The 16,060-nt window shown below is 31.9% G+C and overlaps 1 protein-coding gene across 2 annotated transcripts in view; it reads right to left on the reverse strand.

Annotated features, from left to right (window-relative positions):
- LOC129792711 (serine/threonine-protein kinase NLK) overlaps positions 1-16,060 on the reverse strand; it is a 48,640-nt gene that overhangs the window by 6,400 nt on the left and 26,180 nt on the right. Inside the window, exons 2-8 of one of the 2 annotated variants that reach the window (XM_055832038.1) lie at positions 10,112-10,241; positions 5,872-5,927; positions 3,592-3,994; positions 2,606-2,794; positions 2,311-2,512; positions 2,108-2,201; positions 1,539-1,706 (exon numbers count right to left, since the gene is read on the reverse strand). In XM_055832038.1, the coding sequence (XP_055688013.1) occupies positions 1,604-1,706; positions 2,108-2,201; positions 2,311-2,512; positions 2,606-2,794; positions 3,592-3,994; positions 5,872-5,927; positions 10,112-10,241 (1,177 nt within the window). In that variant the 3' untranslated portion in view covers positions 1,539-1,603. Of the gene's footprint in view, positions 1-1,538; positions 1,707-2,107; positions 2,202-2,310; positions 2,513-2,605; positions 2,795-3,591; positions 3,995-5,871; positions 5,928-10,111; positions 10,242-16,060 lie in introns of those variants that run through there. The other variant, XM_055832039.1, reaches the window with a different exon arrangement.

Here is a 16,060-nt window from a genome sequence, read left to right on the forward strand (position 1 = left end):
TATTGTCATCAAAAATCTTTAACATCAGAAATATTTTTATTTATTTCTTGTTTTCAAAAATTTCGTGTTAATGTTTTTTTTTTATGTATTTTTATGCAATGATCGAAAGAGTTTGGAAGATGGGAATAAGGATTTTGGAAAGTTGCACCTAGATTGCCCTTTAGAGGTTTTGAAAAAGTCAAATTAGAAATGGAAAAAAATTACCAAAAAAGAAACAAAATTATGATCTTAAAAAAATTAGGCCAAATAGAGGAAATATGGGTTAAAAATAACCAAAATATATTGCACAAAATAGTCAATTTCTTTGGAATTTTGTTTAACATTTAATAAAGTCTTTAAAAAAAAAGTTTGTCAATCACATATAGTTTTGAAATAGTTTTTGACTCATATCTAAAAATATATTTTTTTCAAAAAAAAATTAGAATATGTTCTCACTGTGCTTCCTCATTAAGGAAAAATAGAACAAAAACTATTCTCTGGGCTACACATAAAATATTAAACACAACATTACGTGACGAATAGAGATGAAAAAAATTATTCATTTATTTACATTAAAAAAAAACACCTAAAAATTGTATTGGCTGCACTTCTACAAATTTTGGAAAAGTTTTAATTAATAAAATATTTTCATGGTTATTTACAGATAAAATTAAAATGCCAAAAAAGTGAAGTGGAGTTTTGAAATATTTATATTCACAAACATGTAGTTAATGCATTTGGGCAGCCGGAGCAACCTATTTGCCAAATGAAATATAATTGAATTTTATGGTTTCATTATATTTTTTTTAGGATATTGTTAAAATATTAATTAAATAATCAAACACAGTAAAATGTATGAGAAAATGATTTTTTTTATTTAAATTATTGCGTTAAAAGAAAGCTCTATCTCTTGGAATTAATTTAAGCTTTCCCGAAAATTTTTATATTCATAGCAAAGAATAAAATGTGAGAGATAAAGAAATAATTGGAGCAATTAAAAAAAATCATTATAATAAGCATAAAATGAAGATTAATATTATGTAAACGTATTAATTAGATTAATAAAGTCAACAAACATAATAATGAAACTCAAGAGGATTCCATATATGGATATGAGGTTTAGAAATTGCGTAACACTGTTATGGCTCTAATCAGCTTTAGAATTCCTATGGTTTTGAAAATATAACATTGGATTTCTTTATATTATTTCTCGTTGGAATTATGTTAATTAAATAACAAAAAGACATAAGTTAAAGGCAATATTTATTATTTAAAAAATTTATGTAGTTTCATGACATTGAGATTTCAGAAATACAAATAAATAGACTTTAAAAATTTTTACCTTTATTCTTCATTTATCGAATATTACGAAAAATTAATAAAAGAAATGCAAAATTGAAATTCTAAAGCCTCAAGTAGAACCATAAGTTTATAAGAAATGCATGTGAGACGCACAAAACAAAAAAAAAAAAGAATGTTTTTGAGAAAGGGAACTGATTGACTGAAAAAAGGTGATCAAAGAATGGCCTTATTTGTGTTTTTTTGATAGGGACACACCTAGGCGCCTGGAGATGAGAGCATTGACTTGATGGTTGGAGATATGTTGATATCGGGAGGGTCGATACTAGTTGAGTTGGTTGAATTGATGGTTAGGCTGTTGCTGATGCTGCTGCTGCTGTTGTTGCTGCTGAAGCTGCAGTAGCTGCTGCTGATCAAGTTCTGCAGTACTGATAGTCAAATATTTTTTGTTTGCTTTTTTAGTAGTGAAAGATTGTTTTTTTTTCTTTTTAAAAAAATTTAACAAGTAAATAAAGAAGACTAACTTCAACTCCAAACCTCTCAAAAAAATAATAAACATGTTCAAACTCAATCGCAATCGTCTTTTTTATGTAAACACTTTGTTTTTTTAAATAAAGATTTCACAAAAGAAAAAGAAAGGCAAAGTTCTACCAGCAATCTATCCCGACTCTCAACTTTATTGTCTGTCATTTTTAGTAAGTAATAAATTTTTACTAAATATTCAATTTGTTAATTATTTTCGTCATTTTATTTTACTGTCTGTGTGTCTTTCCCGCGCAAAAATTGGTTGATTTTTTTTTATTCTCGTATGTAATCTTTACGCCCTTACCTGGCGAAGCTCTTGAATGCCGCACTTTGAGGATTTATGCAAAGAGGAACTCGTCCGGTTTGAAGTTGTTCAGCTATAAATTTGTGCATTTCCTCTGAAATGCAATAAATAAAATTCATATTTTTAAACATATTTCCTTGAAAGAAGGGAAAAAAAAGCTTTCGGGGAAAAATAAAATTGAGAAATTTTTCTCTCATAGGTACCTTTAACCTGTTGCACTGATGTGAGTTTTCGTTCCCAGAGATCATCAAAGGGTTGAGTGGCAGATGGTTCAAAATCAACGATATACTGGCGCATTCCTGCTGAAGTTGTAAAGCAGCATTTGCACATACATGAATGATACCGAAGGCGCCCTTCATCTAAATAGGGATGTGCTAGGGCATCAATCACCGATATCCTCTTGTCCTACAATTTGGGAGTCAACCACAAATAAGAATCCTTCCCAAAAAAAATCTACACAGAAAAAAAAGAAGTCCCGAAAAAAAAATTCAAACTCACCGGATCAAAGACCAACATCTGACATAGTAGATGAACAGCCTCATGAGTCGCGTGTGTACTAAGCCTGTAGAGCGCAGACAGAGTGGGTGGTTTTGCCGCCCTCCTCAACATATGACATCGTGCTCCTTCACACGCATGCCGCATATCCTCCATCGATGGAGTCCCCAGAAGTTCCGTAATCAGCTCAAGCTATATAGAGACAAACCGAAAAAGACGGAAAAGATTTATTGAGTCACATTCTTCACATCTCGTCTTCTTTCCATTTTCCACACCAGAGTTTTCCCTTAATCTTCTTCATACATTCGCCTCCTCATACATATATACAAATATCAATTTCTTGAAATTTTTATCTTCCACCAAAAAGGAAAATCACCTCATTGGTTTTCCCCATATAACTCCTTTCATTTTTCCCATAAAACAAAAAGGAAAAAGAAAACAAATGAGGAGTAACACCAAATTCTACAAGATAAAATATTCAAGAACCCCTTCTTTGGAAGATATAGTCTTTTCCTTTTGCTTTTTTTGCACTGCTAAAGCTACTAAAGGTGAATTAAAAAAGAAACTCCGACGAGGAAGAAGGATAAAAAATTTAAATTTTATCTTCCAATTAATTTCGAATTTATTGACTTTCTGTGTAAAAGACGAAGAATAAAATTCAGCAGTCTTCTTAGAGATTTCGATTCTTGCGTAAGAAATCCCTTAATGTTCTCTTTAATCAAAAATAAATGTCGATTTAATAATATGCGGATGTTTTAAAAATTTAAAATTAATTAAATTGAATTTTTAGTAAATAAAAGTATTTGGAATTGAACTAATTGAATAAATTAACTTTTCACACAATCTTCGTAATATTTATCAAATTCAACATCGCAGCACTTGAGTTTTAACTTAATGAAATATATTTAATTGCGGGAATTATCAGCGACCAACAAATCCTTGAAATCGTTCAAATTTCAGAATAATTTCTTGAAATTTTAAGGATTTACCTGTTGAACGGGACTCTGTGCTTGGAAGAGAATTCGACGTCCAAGCAATTCGCCAAATATACATCCAACTGACCAGACGTCCACGGCAGCAGAGTAGTGACGGGCCCCCATGAGGATTTCTGGTGCCCTGTAGTACTGCGTAACAACTTCCTGTGTCATGTGTTTGCTCTGGTCTGGCTCCTCGACGCGCGCCAGACCAAAGTCACAAATTTTGAGGACACAATTGCTATTCACAAGCAAATTGCCCGGCTTTATGTCACGATGGAGGATGCGCGCCGAATGGAGGTATTTGAGGCCACGCAGAATTTGGTACAGGAACACCTTTATGTGGTCCGCAGAGAGATGCTGAGGAGACACTATGATCTTGTGGAGGTCAGACTGCAGGAGTTCAGTTATCACATAACTGTTGATTTTTTTTTAAATATTATTTTAAGGAAAATTTATCATAAACATTGGATAATGAACAAACGTAATTTTAAGAAATCAATATTATATATTATTTCCTCGTTGTTTTCTCTGCATTTGCAGACAGTGTTTGTAGTTTTTATGGTGAGACATGAATAATTATTAAGAAACCGAGGAGTTGCCTAATTACAATTCCTTGCAGACCAAAAAACGTCTGACAATTACTTTAGCTTAAGGGATAATTCAATGCAAATACAGTCACAATTTTAATCTCACTCTTGGGAAAAGGGAATCCTTTTGTTGCGGCAACATATTCAGCCCCCGTCCCCCTTTTTCCTCTCACTTACAACCCCCACAAACAAACTCACATAGAAATTATCAGAGAAGTTACCAAAAGGGGAAGATAATTTCACCGAAAAGATTAATACTTCAGCATACATTAATATTGTCGTATTTCGTAGTAGTTTATCATGAAAAGTAATTCAATTCACAATTGAATTATTTCCCTGAAATCAATAATTAATGAGTGCCAGGTATGTATAACTAGCTTGAAATCGAATTAATCCAACCTATTTTATCAATTCCCCCATAAAGCTAATTGTAACCCCAGCTTCTCTTTAATTTAATAAATATCCCAAAATTGCTCATTCTGTGATTAAATTAATAAAAAAAATATCCACAATGTATACAATTTTGTTGTGACAACTGGAACATATTTACAAAATTTCCATAGTTTCGGAGAATTTACCAACCCCCTGGCGGCATTCCCCACCTTCATGTAGAGACGGAGAGTAAAGTTGTGTGAGCATATCCTGTGGAGGGAAAATGAACAACGGCGACGACGTCGTCGCCACCGAAGGATTCCCACCCAAAAGCACCAATCAATTTACCCCAAGACTATATAGCACTGCTTCGTCACAATTTTACACACACACATTTTCCACCCTCTCACAACCCTTATTATTTCCCCAAACAAAATTCAATGGAAATTTCAAAGGTTCCCGGAGATTTCTCTGAATCACATCCCACGAAAAACTATATCCATGATCTCTTTTTCAAATCGCAAATTCAACCTCAACATTTTCCCACGAATTTCCACCCACGGATGGACATTTCGCTGTAATATGGGAAAGTTCAAGCATGTGTGTACACACAAAAGTATCACGGGGAATTTCTATCGTGTGACGAAGGGTGGAATTGAGCCCGGAAAATTCGGTGAATCCGCTATATGTACCACACCGATATAATGGGGGAGGAAAAGTGCCCGGGAAAAGGCCAGAGGTGTCTGGAAAAGTCCACAGAAATCTCAAGGAAAGCGAAGAAGAGAAGAAAAAAACGTCGAGCCACACCCACAAACACTTGATGAAGTGGAAAATTTTATCTTCAACATTTCATGCTTTCCTTACTTTTCCCACACACATTCTCACTGGCACAGTGATACGCTGTGTGGCACAGGAAAAGAAAAGAAGGATTTGAGTGGCATAAAAGCACCTCAAGAGAGATTACATAAAGCAGGAAAAAATTGACGAAAAATCAAAAATATGCGCCACGGATTTTCAATCCATGAAAAATCAATAAAATTGCCATCACATACCGCATACACAACAGAAATCACTCGCCACCCTATTGATGAATTACATTCAATGGACAGACCACTGAATTTATTTACAGGCTGTTGAATTTCTGATTTCGGGATATTATTTAGAATTTAAAATAAATTTTTTTCCCTAATTTTAAAAATTATTGAGACCATAAAAAGAACTTTAAAATCAAACTACTTCACTGATTTGTCTAAAAAATATTAAATACTTGAAATTAAAATTGTCATAACTGAAAAGTAAGAAAATAAAAATATTTAACATTATGAAAGGATACATTTCTTGGAAAAAATCCAAATGAGGTGGTTGTAGAATGTCCAGCGCCGAGAGAACCTGAAAAGAAAGAAAAGGAAATTTCTTTAAGGAAAGTAATTAAAGGAATTTCCCTTATAAATCTTTGTATAAATTGAATTTATTATGAAATAAACTCCAGACATTTAAATTTTATCCTAAAAAGGCACGCAATTGTTGATCTCTTCTCTCTCTCTATACACTGGTACTTGTGAAACTTATCGATTAGTCATAACAATGAAGAATTGTATTTAATTGTTCAGTCAGCGTATTTCTTGATCAATTTGTGCAAATTGTGCTTTTCTACTGAACTCTCCAGTGAAACTACTTCGCTCCTGTATTTTTAAGATGAAAAATTGCACGTGTCTATTAACACCATTTTCCAAAAATAAAATTCTTCGAAGGTATTGTTAGGAAAATTTCTAATGTAAAAAAAAAACACGTGAATGAACCTTAAAAAAGAATTTCCAAATTGAGTCACAAAGAGTAGTGATTTTACGGAAGGTGAGGCAGATGTTAAACACAGAAGAAGGTCTAATGATTTTTTTTTTTCAAGCTACACCAAAAGTTTCCATCCACGCAATTCTTTCTTCAATGCTACCACACGTACAAAAAGCTCCATTCATGCGCCTTTTTGAGGGAATTATTTGGAAGCAAAAGAGACACTTGAAAAGAGAGATTATCATACCGAAGAAGCTCCCAATGTGAAATTTTACTCCCTAATATGGTGACATTTTGATATGCCTTTTAACCTTACTACATAATGTGGCGTCTTGACTCAATATCCAGTAAATGTTAATCTGCTTCTAGAGTGAATATTCCCATGGGTAACTGTAACCCAGACTTATTAGAAATTTTAAAACGTCATTTATTTATCAAAATATTATTTGCAAAAACTTAATAAAGAAGAAAATTCAAGACATCTTGATTGAAATGTGCTGTGCAGCGTGTCTTAAAACTTTTTAAAACATAAAAAGCAACGAAAAGGAAAATAATGAGAATATTTACATCAACTTTCACCAGTGGAAGATTTTAAATAATTATTTATGTATAACTACATTGATTAAAAAAAAGTTAGAACCCTAATATTTTTTCAAGAGTTATTATATACTGAAGACAAAAAATCCAAAAAAAATTATATTTTTTTTTCTTCTAGTAAATCTGACTCTTTAACATTGTTTATTTGTTTCGAAACTAATTTATCAATTTAATCCATTTCGACAGATGGTAGAGCACAAATGAATTTAAAGCGAATAAAACAATTTCACGCACTTTAATTGAGGGATAATGGGGATAATAGAAAATCACAAAATAATCTGTATTACCTATCAAAAGATAATTTTATCAATTTAACATTTAAAAAAATCCTTTTACTTATTCCTAAAATATTAAATAATTGATTTCTTTCTACCCTCCCTCTTTTCATTGGGAGTTTTTCTAGGAAGTAAAAAAATCATTTAAAATTAATATGGTATATGTAGAAGTAAATACATACCTATGTATATAACCAACAATGTATCGTAAAATAATTTCAAATATTTTAACCCATGAAAATTAATACCGTGTGAAGTATTTACGAGGTAATTTGTTTTATTTATTAATTTATTTTTCTCTTCTTCATCCTATCGTCACACAATAAACATATAAGCGTAGACGAATTTCCACTTAATGAAAAATAATAAATAATAAGAAGAATATAATAAAGTATTAATTGAAGAAAGAAAAACACGAGTGGGTGCAAGAACTTCATAATATTCGAGCAATAAAATTCCATTCTGTCTGGGAGCAATTTAGATGAGGGAGGGAGGGGGGGGGGGTAAAAACACCAAAGACAAATTCCATCAGTGGTGATGGTGTGAGACTGAAAACTACAGAATTGAAAGAATTTCTTCAATTTTTCTAATAAAACCTGTCGTAAAGGAGATAATTGAATGACACTCCTCCATCTTCCCAATTATTGCCTTCGATTTCTTCCCGCAAGAAGTCCCAGCCAATTCATCTCTAGACAATTACTCGCCACAACCAACCCAGACTTAACCATTTTCATTTCACACACACTGATTATATTTTCATTTTTCCCTTCCTTCACTCCATGAATCATCAATTTCCATCAAAACACTTAATATCTTATAAATATAATTCTGTTGAAGAAAAAAAAATTATTTATCCGTGGTATTTTATTTCCATTTCATTCGACTTTTCCCGCTTATGGAATTTCATTTTATTTAAACATTCAATTCACTATGCATGACGATTCGCAGTATTGCTTGGTTATAAGATAGACCACTCGAGAAAATGAAACTCTTTATACTACCTCTAGTTTATTTTCTTTTACTACATAGTAAAGCTTTTCAATAAAACTAGTTGAACGTTTTCATTAAAGTTTTTATTGAATGTTGTCTTACCTCACCCTTATAATTTTTACTTAAAAACTTTTAATTGTCATAAACCTCCAAAAAAAAGATTTTTTTATGTTTTTATCATGGTTTTTCGGTTAAGTCCATAAAACAACCCGTTAACCAACTAAAAAGCATCTCTCCACACAAAAAAGCTTTCAAACAAAGCGAAACTTTGTTGGTATAAAATTTCTTTGTATTATTTTAATTGCTTGTTAAAAAAAAACGTTAATCACAATATCTTCTCATTATTAGGACTCAACCCCTTTTTTGCAATCAAAAAGACTTCTTAGTTAGCAATTAGGAGCTTTTTTTCTTTATTTGCCAACTCAGAAAATAAACCAAAACACTTAATTATTATATTTAAAAACTCCAACGTATAGGAAACGCAATAAATTTTACCATGAACGTCTGAGGAAGTATCGAAAGCAATAAAAGATCATTATAGAAGAAAGGAAAACTTCTTTGACATTTTTGACACAATCTCCAATTTGTAAATTCAATTTGAGGTCATTTTGATTGAATTGATTAATAACCCATGGAAGAGTTCACAAATTATTGGGTATTAACCCAAACCATATATAGCGATGAAACTTCGTGGAAATTGATAAAACAACCAAACGCAAGAGACATTGAGGCGATTTCCCATAAGCATAAAATTATTGTGCATACGTGGAAGAGAGTGGGGGACAAACGGCCAAAAAAAAGCAGAAAATTGCCGGGAAAATGATGAAAATTCTCACAAAAGAGATAAATCTTCATTGTCTTCCGCCTAGAATTTTATATTATCATTCCTTCACAATCGCGCCTCTTTATAACTTAACCACCACAGTGCGTTAATCATTGGGTAGACAACAAAAATTGCCAATGTAGGTCAGGTTCATGACATGTATTTTTATTTTTAACACTTTTATACGACATCCATTGGTAAAGAGAGAAAGAAAAAAAGCATAAACACAAATCAAGAAGCAAAAATAAATATATATCACAGTGACAAATATAAATGGTTAAACGATCTCATCTTTTCGGTTTCTTACGTGTAAAAGAAAAAAAGAACAAATCGCTTCAAATATTCTTTGTACATCTGCTTGAATTTCCGCCTATTTCGTCATTTTTATTTCTCTAAAGAACGAAATCTTTTGTGTGATTCGTGTGATTTGTATGACAACGTAAAATTTTAGTGTTGGCACAGACGTAAAGCAAAAATGTGAAGAGTTTCTTCTCTTTGCTAAAAATAAGAATAGTCACCATGAGACGTTAAACTAAAAAAAAAATGCGGAAGACAATCACCTGATATTTTCACCTTTTCCCATAAACACCCACTTGCACCACTTTCTAGGGGCTAACAATTTCCAAAATGTTATGATTTAAACAGAAAAAAATTCTTAAAACACTTAAGCTTAAAGCAATAGGCCGTAATGAAGCTTTGAGAATTAGAATAAATTTTAAATAAACAAAATTCGTAATTTGCTCAATTAACCCTTTGACGTCCTATGTATTCTCCAGATGATTTCATATGATATTTCCTACTACCTTAGTGATAATAACATTTTGAAACTTATATCGCTTTAGCAACATGTGAATAGTAGAAATATTCGTAGTCATGATTGACGATTGTAAACCCCTAATCAGCTGAAATATCTCAGCTGTTCGAGATGTTTTCTCCCCATTGCGAATATATTACATAATATCAGATCATGCGTTATGCGATTGTGCCCAGAGGAAGAGCACGAGAGTGGCCCAAAAATAAAAATTGCCCACCTAACGAGGTGGCCCAAAAAGCTCAATGTGCAGTGTGGGGTAAAAAAGAAAAGAAAGAGACAAACTTACATTTTCATGTTTAAAGAAGCATAGCATCTTGAGCTCCCGAAAAACACGTTTGGATGAAACCAGCGATTGAAAGACATTCGGTAGCTTCTTCAGAGCAACTCGTCGTCCATCTCTTGGATCTGTAACGGCCCTGTAAAGATAAGGAAAAAAAACAAGAAAATTTTATTAAAGATTTTCCATTATTTTCAATATTGAAATTTTACTTATTTCCTCTTTCTTCATTCAATATATATGAAAACTTTCTACCCTTATGCTATGTATGTATGTATGTATAAAGTGAGAAAGTCAAATACACACCCCACCTTTTTGGTCTTATTTATAGATCACACGTACTACACTGCTCCTTTTTGTACGGATACACAGCGAATTTCCCATCCCTTCATATCAAAATATAAATTGAATATGAAAATTTCCCATAAAAGGTGTGGAAATTAAAATTTACTTGTTCGTATAACCGTAAATTTTATCATACTACTTGGGTTCGGTAGAGTAATTAATTTCCCCAATTCTGTGTGAAAAGCCGGCAAATAAGATCAGTTGAGAATTGTAATTTAATCACTTTCCATTTACCACAAACAAAAAAAACTTCGAGTTGAGTAAATCACAATTTCCTAGTTTCAGTTTTTTTCAACAATTTCTTTTCTCTTGCCGCCTTTTCTTCGATACATTTTGCTGATAACCCAGAAAAGCAGCAGAAAAAAAGCAAAATATTAACAAACAGTAGAGGACATGACCCAATTTAACTCTTTGTCATCAGCACCAATTTGTTCACCAATTACTTCCATATTTCTTCGGGTTTTCTTCTCGCTGTATCGTCATGATTATTTCTCTTTTCATATAAAGTAATTTTTGCAAAATTCCGGCAGTATCGCGTGGAAAAAAAAATAAGGTGCATATGCATTGTTTTGCCGCATGCTTTTGTGTGAAATAGTTTGCGAAGAAGCCGCTCGTGAGGATGAATTAATCAAACCATTTCTTAATTAAATAAGAAATAACCGTAACACCAGCTAAAAGCGAAAGAGATGCAACAGTTGCACTTTTTTGCAAACAATTCATTTGGAACACGAGATTGAAAACACTTTCAGCGTACATTCTCTCAATACCTACCCAAACAATTGTAATAAACATTAAGTATATTAAATGCAAGATTACCTATCTCAGAAATAAAAAAAAAAGATATTTAAAAAGCATAACCTAGCCAAAAGATTTTTGCAGTGGCTTTACTGATTTTTTTTAGCATCGTCATCACTTTCTCTTTGTCTACTCCACATTAAATTCAGACACTTTGCCAACCAACAACTACATCAGACAACAACAAAAAAAAACTTAAACAACGTTGTTAATTAATTAAATACAATGAAAAAAAGAAACTTTTCTTCTAAATCCCAGTCATAATTTCATAATGATATTTGACGTTGATTTATTTAACCATGTCTTTTGGACCACAAAAATTTTCTTACCCCAAAACATTCTCACACTGATTGAAGGAATGTTTTTTTCTTCTTATTCGTCAGAGAAGATAATAATAAAAAAGATTGTCATAGAAGTGACGTATCATAGGAGAACCACATGAATTTTATTTTGGATGAGATGAAGAATAAATCTCTTCTATGTGAAGAAAAATTGTCTGAATGAAACAATAGTGGGGAGATTGACTATACTTCTTCATCTCACGTTGAATATTCCAACAATTTCCTTTTACATCATCCAACTAATGAAAGGAACAGCAATTCTTACTCGATTCGTCATCATCTGAAGAATTTCTCATGAAAAAAAATAGGAACGACAGATATTTTATTATGTTGAAGGAAATTAACATTAGGAAATTTTTCATTTAACTTCTTTACGCTGCTACAAGGGCTACAAGTGTAGGTATTCAATAAAAAAAAAGGTTTTAAAGTGCCATTAGATTCATAATAGAGACTCTAATATATAGTTAATTTATCTTTTTTGTAACATCATAAACATTGGAATCGATTCTGTGAAGAATCTTTTCTTAAAGGATTTACTTAGCAGTGTCCTTTTGATTCTCTTTAGAAATAAATCCCTTTTATATAAATTCTTCACATTCCTTCACCATTAACTACTTGTGACAATTCACCTGTCAGAAATCGACCGACAGGTGGGAGAATTATGTATGTATGTATATAAAGTTTTCCATTTTGTGAAAAATACTTGAAAATAAATTGAATATCGTCAAAATAACGATGAAAATTCTTTCAACACGTGGGAAAGTACTGAATTTTATTTGTCTACCATAACCCATCTTCTTGGGAAAATGCGTAGCTAGATTTTCCACGATTCACGTGGTGAATTAATGGTGACATCAGTAAAAGACACGTGTTTGGCATTTTATATGTGTGCAAAATGGAGCGTGTGTTTATAGTAGTCCTCTTGGCCATTTTTATTTATTCTGCAAGATGTTATAGAGCTTATAACTGGAGTATCTATTATTTTAGATCTATTGTTACAGACAATGAGAATGACGATCTCCATAGAGATTTAATGGTACATATACCTACATCCTACATATTATCCCTTGATATGCACTAATTAATCTATCACGAATCTTTCATCACTTATACTGTGTCATCAAACTCTAATAGAATTATCCTTGGACAAATCAAGTGTAATATTTGGAATTAAATTGAAATTGTCTTTTAAAATTATTAGTATTCAATACATTGACTGAATCAGAAGCAAAAGGTCAGAGATAAAATTTAAAATTCCAAACAAAATGAGAGTTTTGCGAAGAAGCTGCCGCAATTAAAAGTTTTTGGTGGTGAATACTAATTTATTGTGTGAATTTAAAATTAGAAAAAAAGCGTGTTTGCTAAGAGAAAGTTGATGAGGCTCTTTTTTTTTTACAAACTTGTGGGTATCTTCCTGCATCATGAGAATCACTATTGTTATCATGGAATGGGACGTTGCGATGGGAGATTTTTCACTTTCAGAGCCCACACGTTTATTGGATGTTTTACTGTGTGAAGATATAACATAAATAAAACTCATTGCTATGTATCTATCTCATCTATGGATATCCTCCAACTTTTGTCCTTTCTGACTTGCAAAACTGTGATTGATTTTAAAATAAATCACAAACCTATATGAGACACAATTCAGTGACAATTCTCTTGTATAGCATCCATCAATATTAAAAAAGCAAAATGGACTCCTAATCACATTAATATTTAATTCAAAACATTGTTGCTATTTGAATTCTCTTTTCGTAAATTTGCACACATCTCTTTGTGCCCAAAAGTCGAAGTTAAATCTTTCATCCCCAATTTTCGTTTGTATTGAGCCAGACACCAAATCGATTTTCCATCCCCTTCAGATTTTTCACCCAAAACCACCCCCACATACATGGAGATATTCACAGTTTAAAGAAAAATTTACCAATTATGCTAATGAATGGACTTCTCAGAGTTTTTTTTTACGGTTTGCATTTTGTGATTCCTTTTTTGTCGATGCATTAAACTCTTTTTTATAGGGCGGAGAGAAAGATGAAAAATTCCCAAAAGAATGAGAAATTTTTCTTCACAATGAAATGTCTGGTTTTGTGTCTGAACTCCCCATTGTGATGCACACAGAATATATTTATCTCGAGGAATTACTTATCATTGTGTGAACGACAAAGCTTTATTTTCACGGGAAAGAGATAGAGAAAAACAATATCTAGTGAATTTATGTAGAAGAAAATATAAGTATGTTGTACGACCCCTCGTTGTTGTCCAGTAAATATTAATCAAGGTATAAAATAGCAAATTAGGTTGTATTTTATGTGAAGAGGGTGTGTGAATTATTAAAGAATAGCTTGAAGGTTATTATTGAATTTTAATCAAAACGTTGCCAGAAAAACTAATAGACCTTTCTAGTGCGAAATCATATTATAAAATTTTTTATGACCATTTCTGTGATGATAAAACTATTTATTAAAAATATTACTAAAGAATTTTCCAAAAAGTTTATTTATTTTTTCATAAATAGTAAGATTAATTTTAATATCTTTACGACATAAAAAATGTATGTATTATAGCTCCAAAAATCATCCGAAAAGATAACAAAATTCACACAAAAAAACATAACTGTTAGTTAACTTACATACAAACTATAAAAATTCACAATTAACATTATTACCTATACAGCACTATATTTTCCGCCTGTATGGGAAAATTTTTGTTGAAACTTTCTCCAATATTTTAACCACGAGAAAACAATACAAATTTCAGTTTTGCTCTTCATAAATTCGCTACATGTACATTTGTTCCATATTATGTAAAAAAAAATCATTAATCATCATTATGAATTAAACTGTTGCAAAGATGGTGTGATAAATATTTTTTTCACCTTTTGCCGAATTTTAAAGAATTTCCCCCCATTTCAAATGAATTCTTAAATATATACATAAAATGACTTTAAACACAAAATATATAGGTATCCACCACGCGAAATATACCGTACAAATTGACAAGCGTTGAGATGCTTTTTGGAGCGAAGAAAGTGCGCCAAAACTCCACGAGGCGACACTCATCCATTTTTCATAGCGGTTTGAGTTCCCTTATCAAAATGCTCGAGGGTAATGCGATATTGAATGATTTTGACATTTTCCATTTCAAAGAAACATAATTGTGGACAGATTGAATAAGAAAAAAAACGCAAAAATGTAATACATTTGGCATTAGTGTCAAAGTTCAAGGTATCTCTTGCATAAAGTCAACGCGAATTTCCCATTTTTCAGTGGAAATTTCATTAATTGGAAAGCTTAAGCGCTTTATTCTACTAATTTTTATAAATTACAAATATTTTATGTTTTTTATTAATGAGATTCCTGGGGTAAAAAATATGAAGAAGAAATTAAAATTTTCGCTCAATAAACTCATAATACGAAAGAAAACACATACCTAGCTAAAACTTTTTACATAAATTATAATGAGATTTTGTAAAATTTGTACGTTTCGTAAATAACATACCTATTAATTCATTTTGACTCACCATACTTTACTATCCAGATGGAGAAATTTGTTGAAATCATTTTTCATTGAATTAACTCTTACAAATTTTAATAAAATTTTATATAGGGGAACGTGGCCCAATTCGGACCGCCGCCCAATTGCGACCGCCCCTTTTTCTCGTAAATGACGAAATATTATAAAATTAGTTTCACTACATTATGAAGATATTATAGTAAGGTAATGTTAGCGCCTAAAATAAATTAATTTGGTGCACAACAGGACGAATTAAAAATCAAAATTCATTTTCAGCACTTGGCCGACATTTTCTGATTTTAGAAACTAAGTTGATATGAGTTTTTTTCCCACTATTATGTCTCATATTATGCCGCGTTTCTGTAGCTTAGAGGGTCTAGTTTATTACTTGATTTACAATTTTTTGAAAGATTTTAGGTATATTAAATAATTAAGTGAAAATGTTATACATGCAGAATGGTCTAATTGCGACCCCCAAAATGTTCCAATTCGGACCGTCTATTTCCACCACTCACCACGGTAAAGCTGTCGCGCGTGCGTGTAGTAGTGTAGAAGTGTCTTTCTCACACAGACCGCGCTGTGTTTTGATTTCGGGAAAATCAATATTTTTTCACGTTTATTGAAAGTTTTTTCGCAGTGAAAATGTTCCTAAAGCCAAAGGGGAGTGTAGTTAGTGTAATTTACGCATTCCTCAGAAGAATTTTCGTGGATTTTCTGCGAATTACGTTAGTGAGTGCGCAATTGTCGGTGTGTGTGAAAGTGTGTGTAGTCACCTCAAGGGCGAAATGTCAAAACAAATGTGGGGAAAAATGAAAATAAATTCTTGATTTTCCGGCTTTTCCGGGTAATTCATGGTGTTTTTCCTATTTATAGTAGTGATAAAAGTGATCTACTAGTGAAAAACCCACAAATTACGGCAAAAACAGGGGGTCGCAATTGGAACACTCGGGGGGTCGCAATT

This window comes from Lutzomyia longipalpis, chromosome 3 (assembly GCF_024334085.1).
Source record: "Lutzomyia longipalpis isolate SR_M1_2022 chromosome 3, ASM2433408v1".
Lineage (NCBI taxonomy): Eukaryota > Metazoa > Arthropoda > Insecta > Diptera > Psychodidae > Lutzomyia > Lutzomyia longipalpis.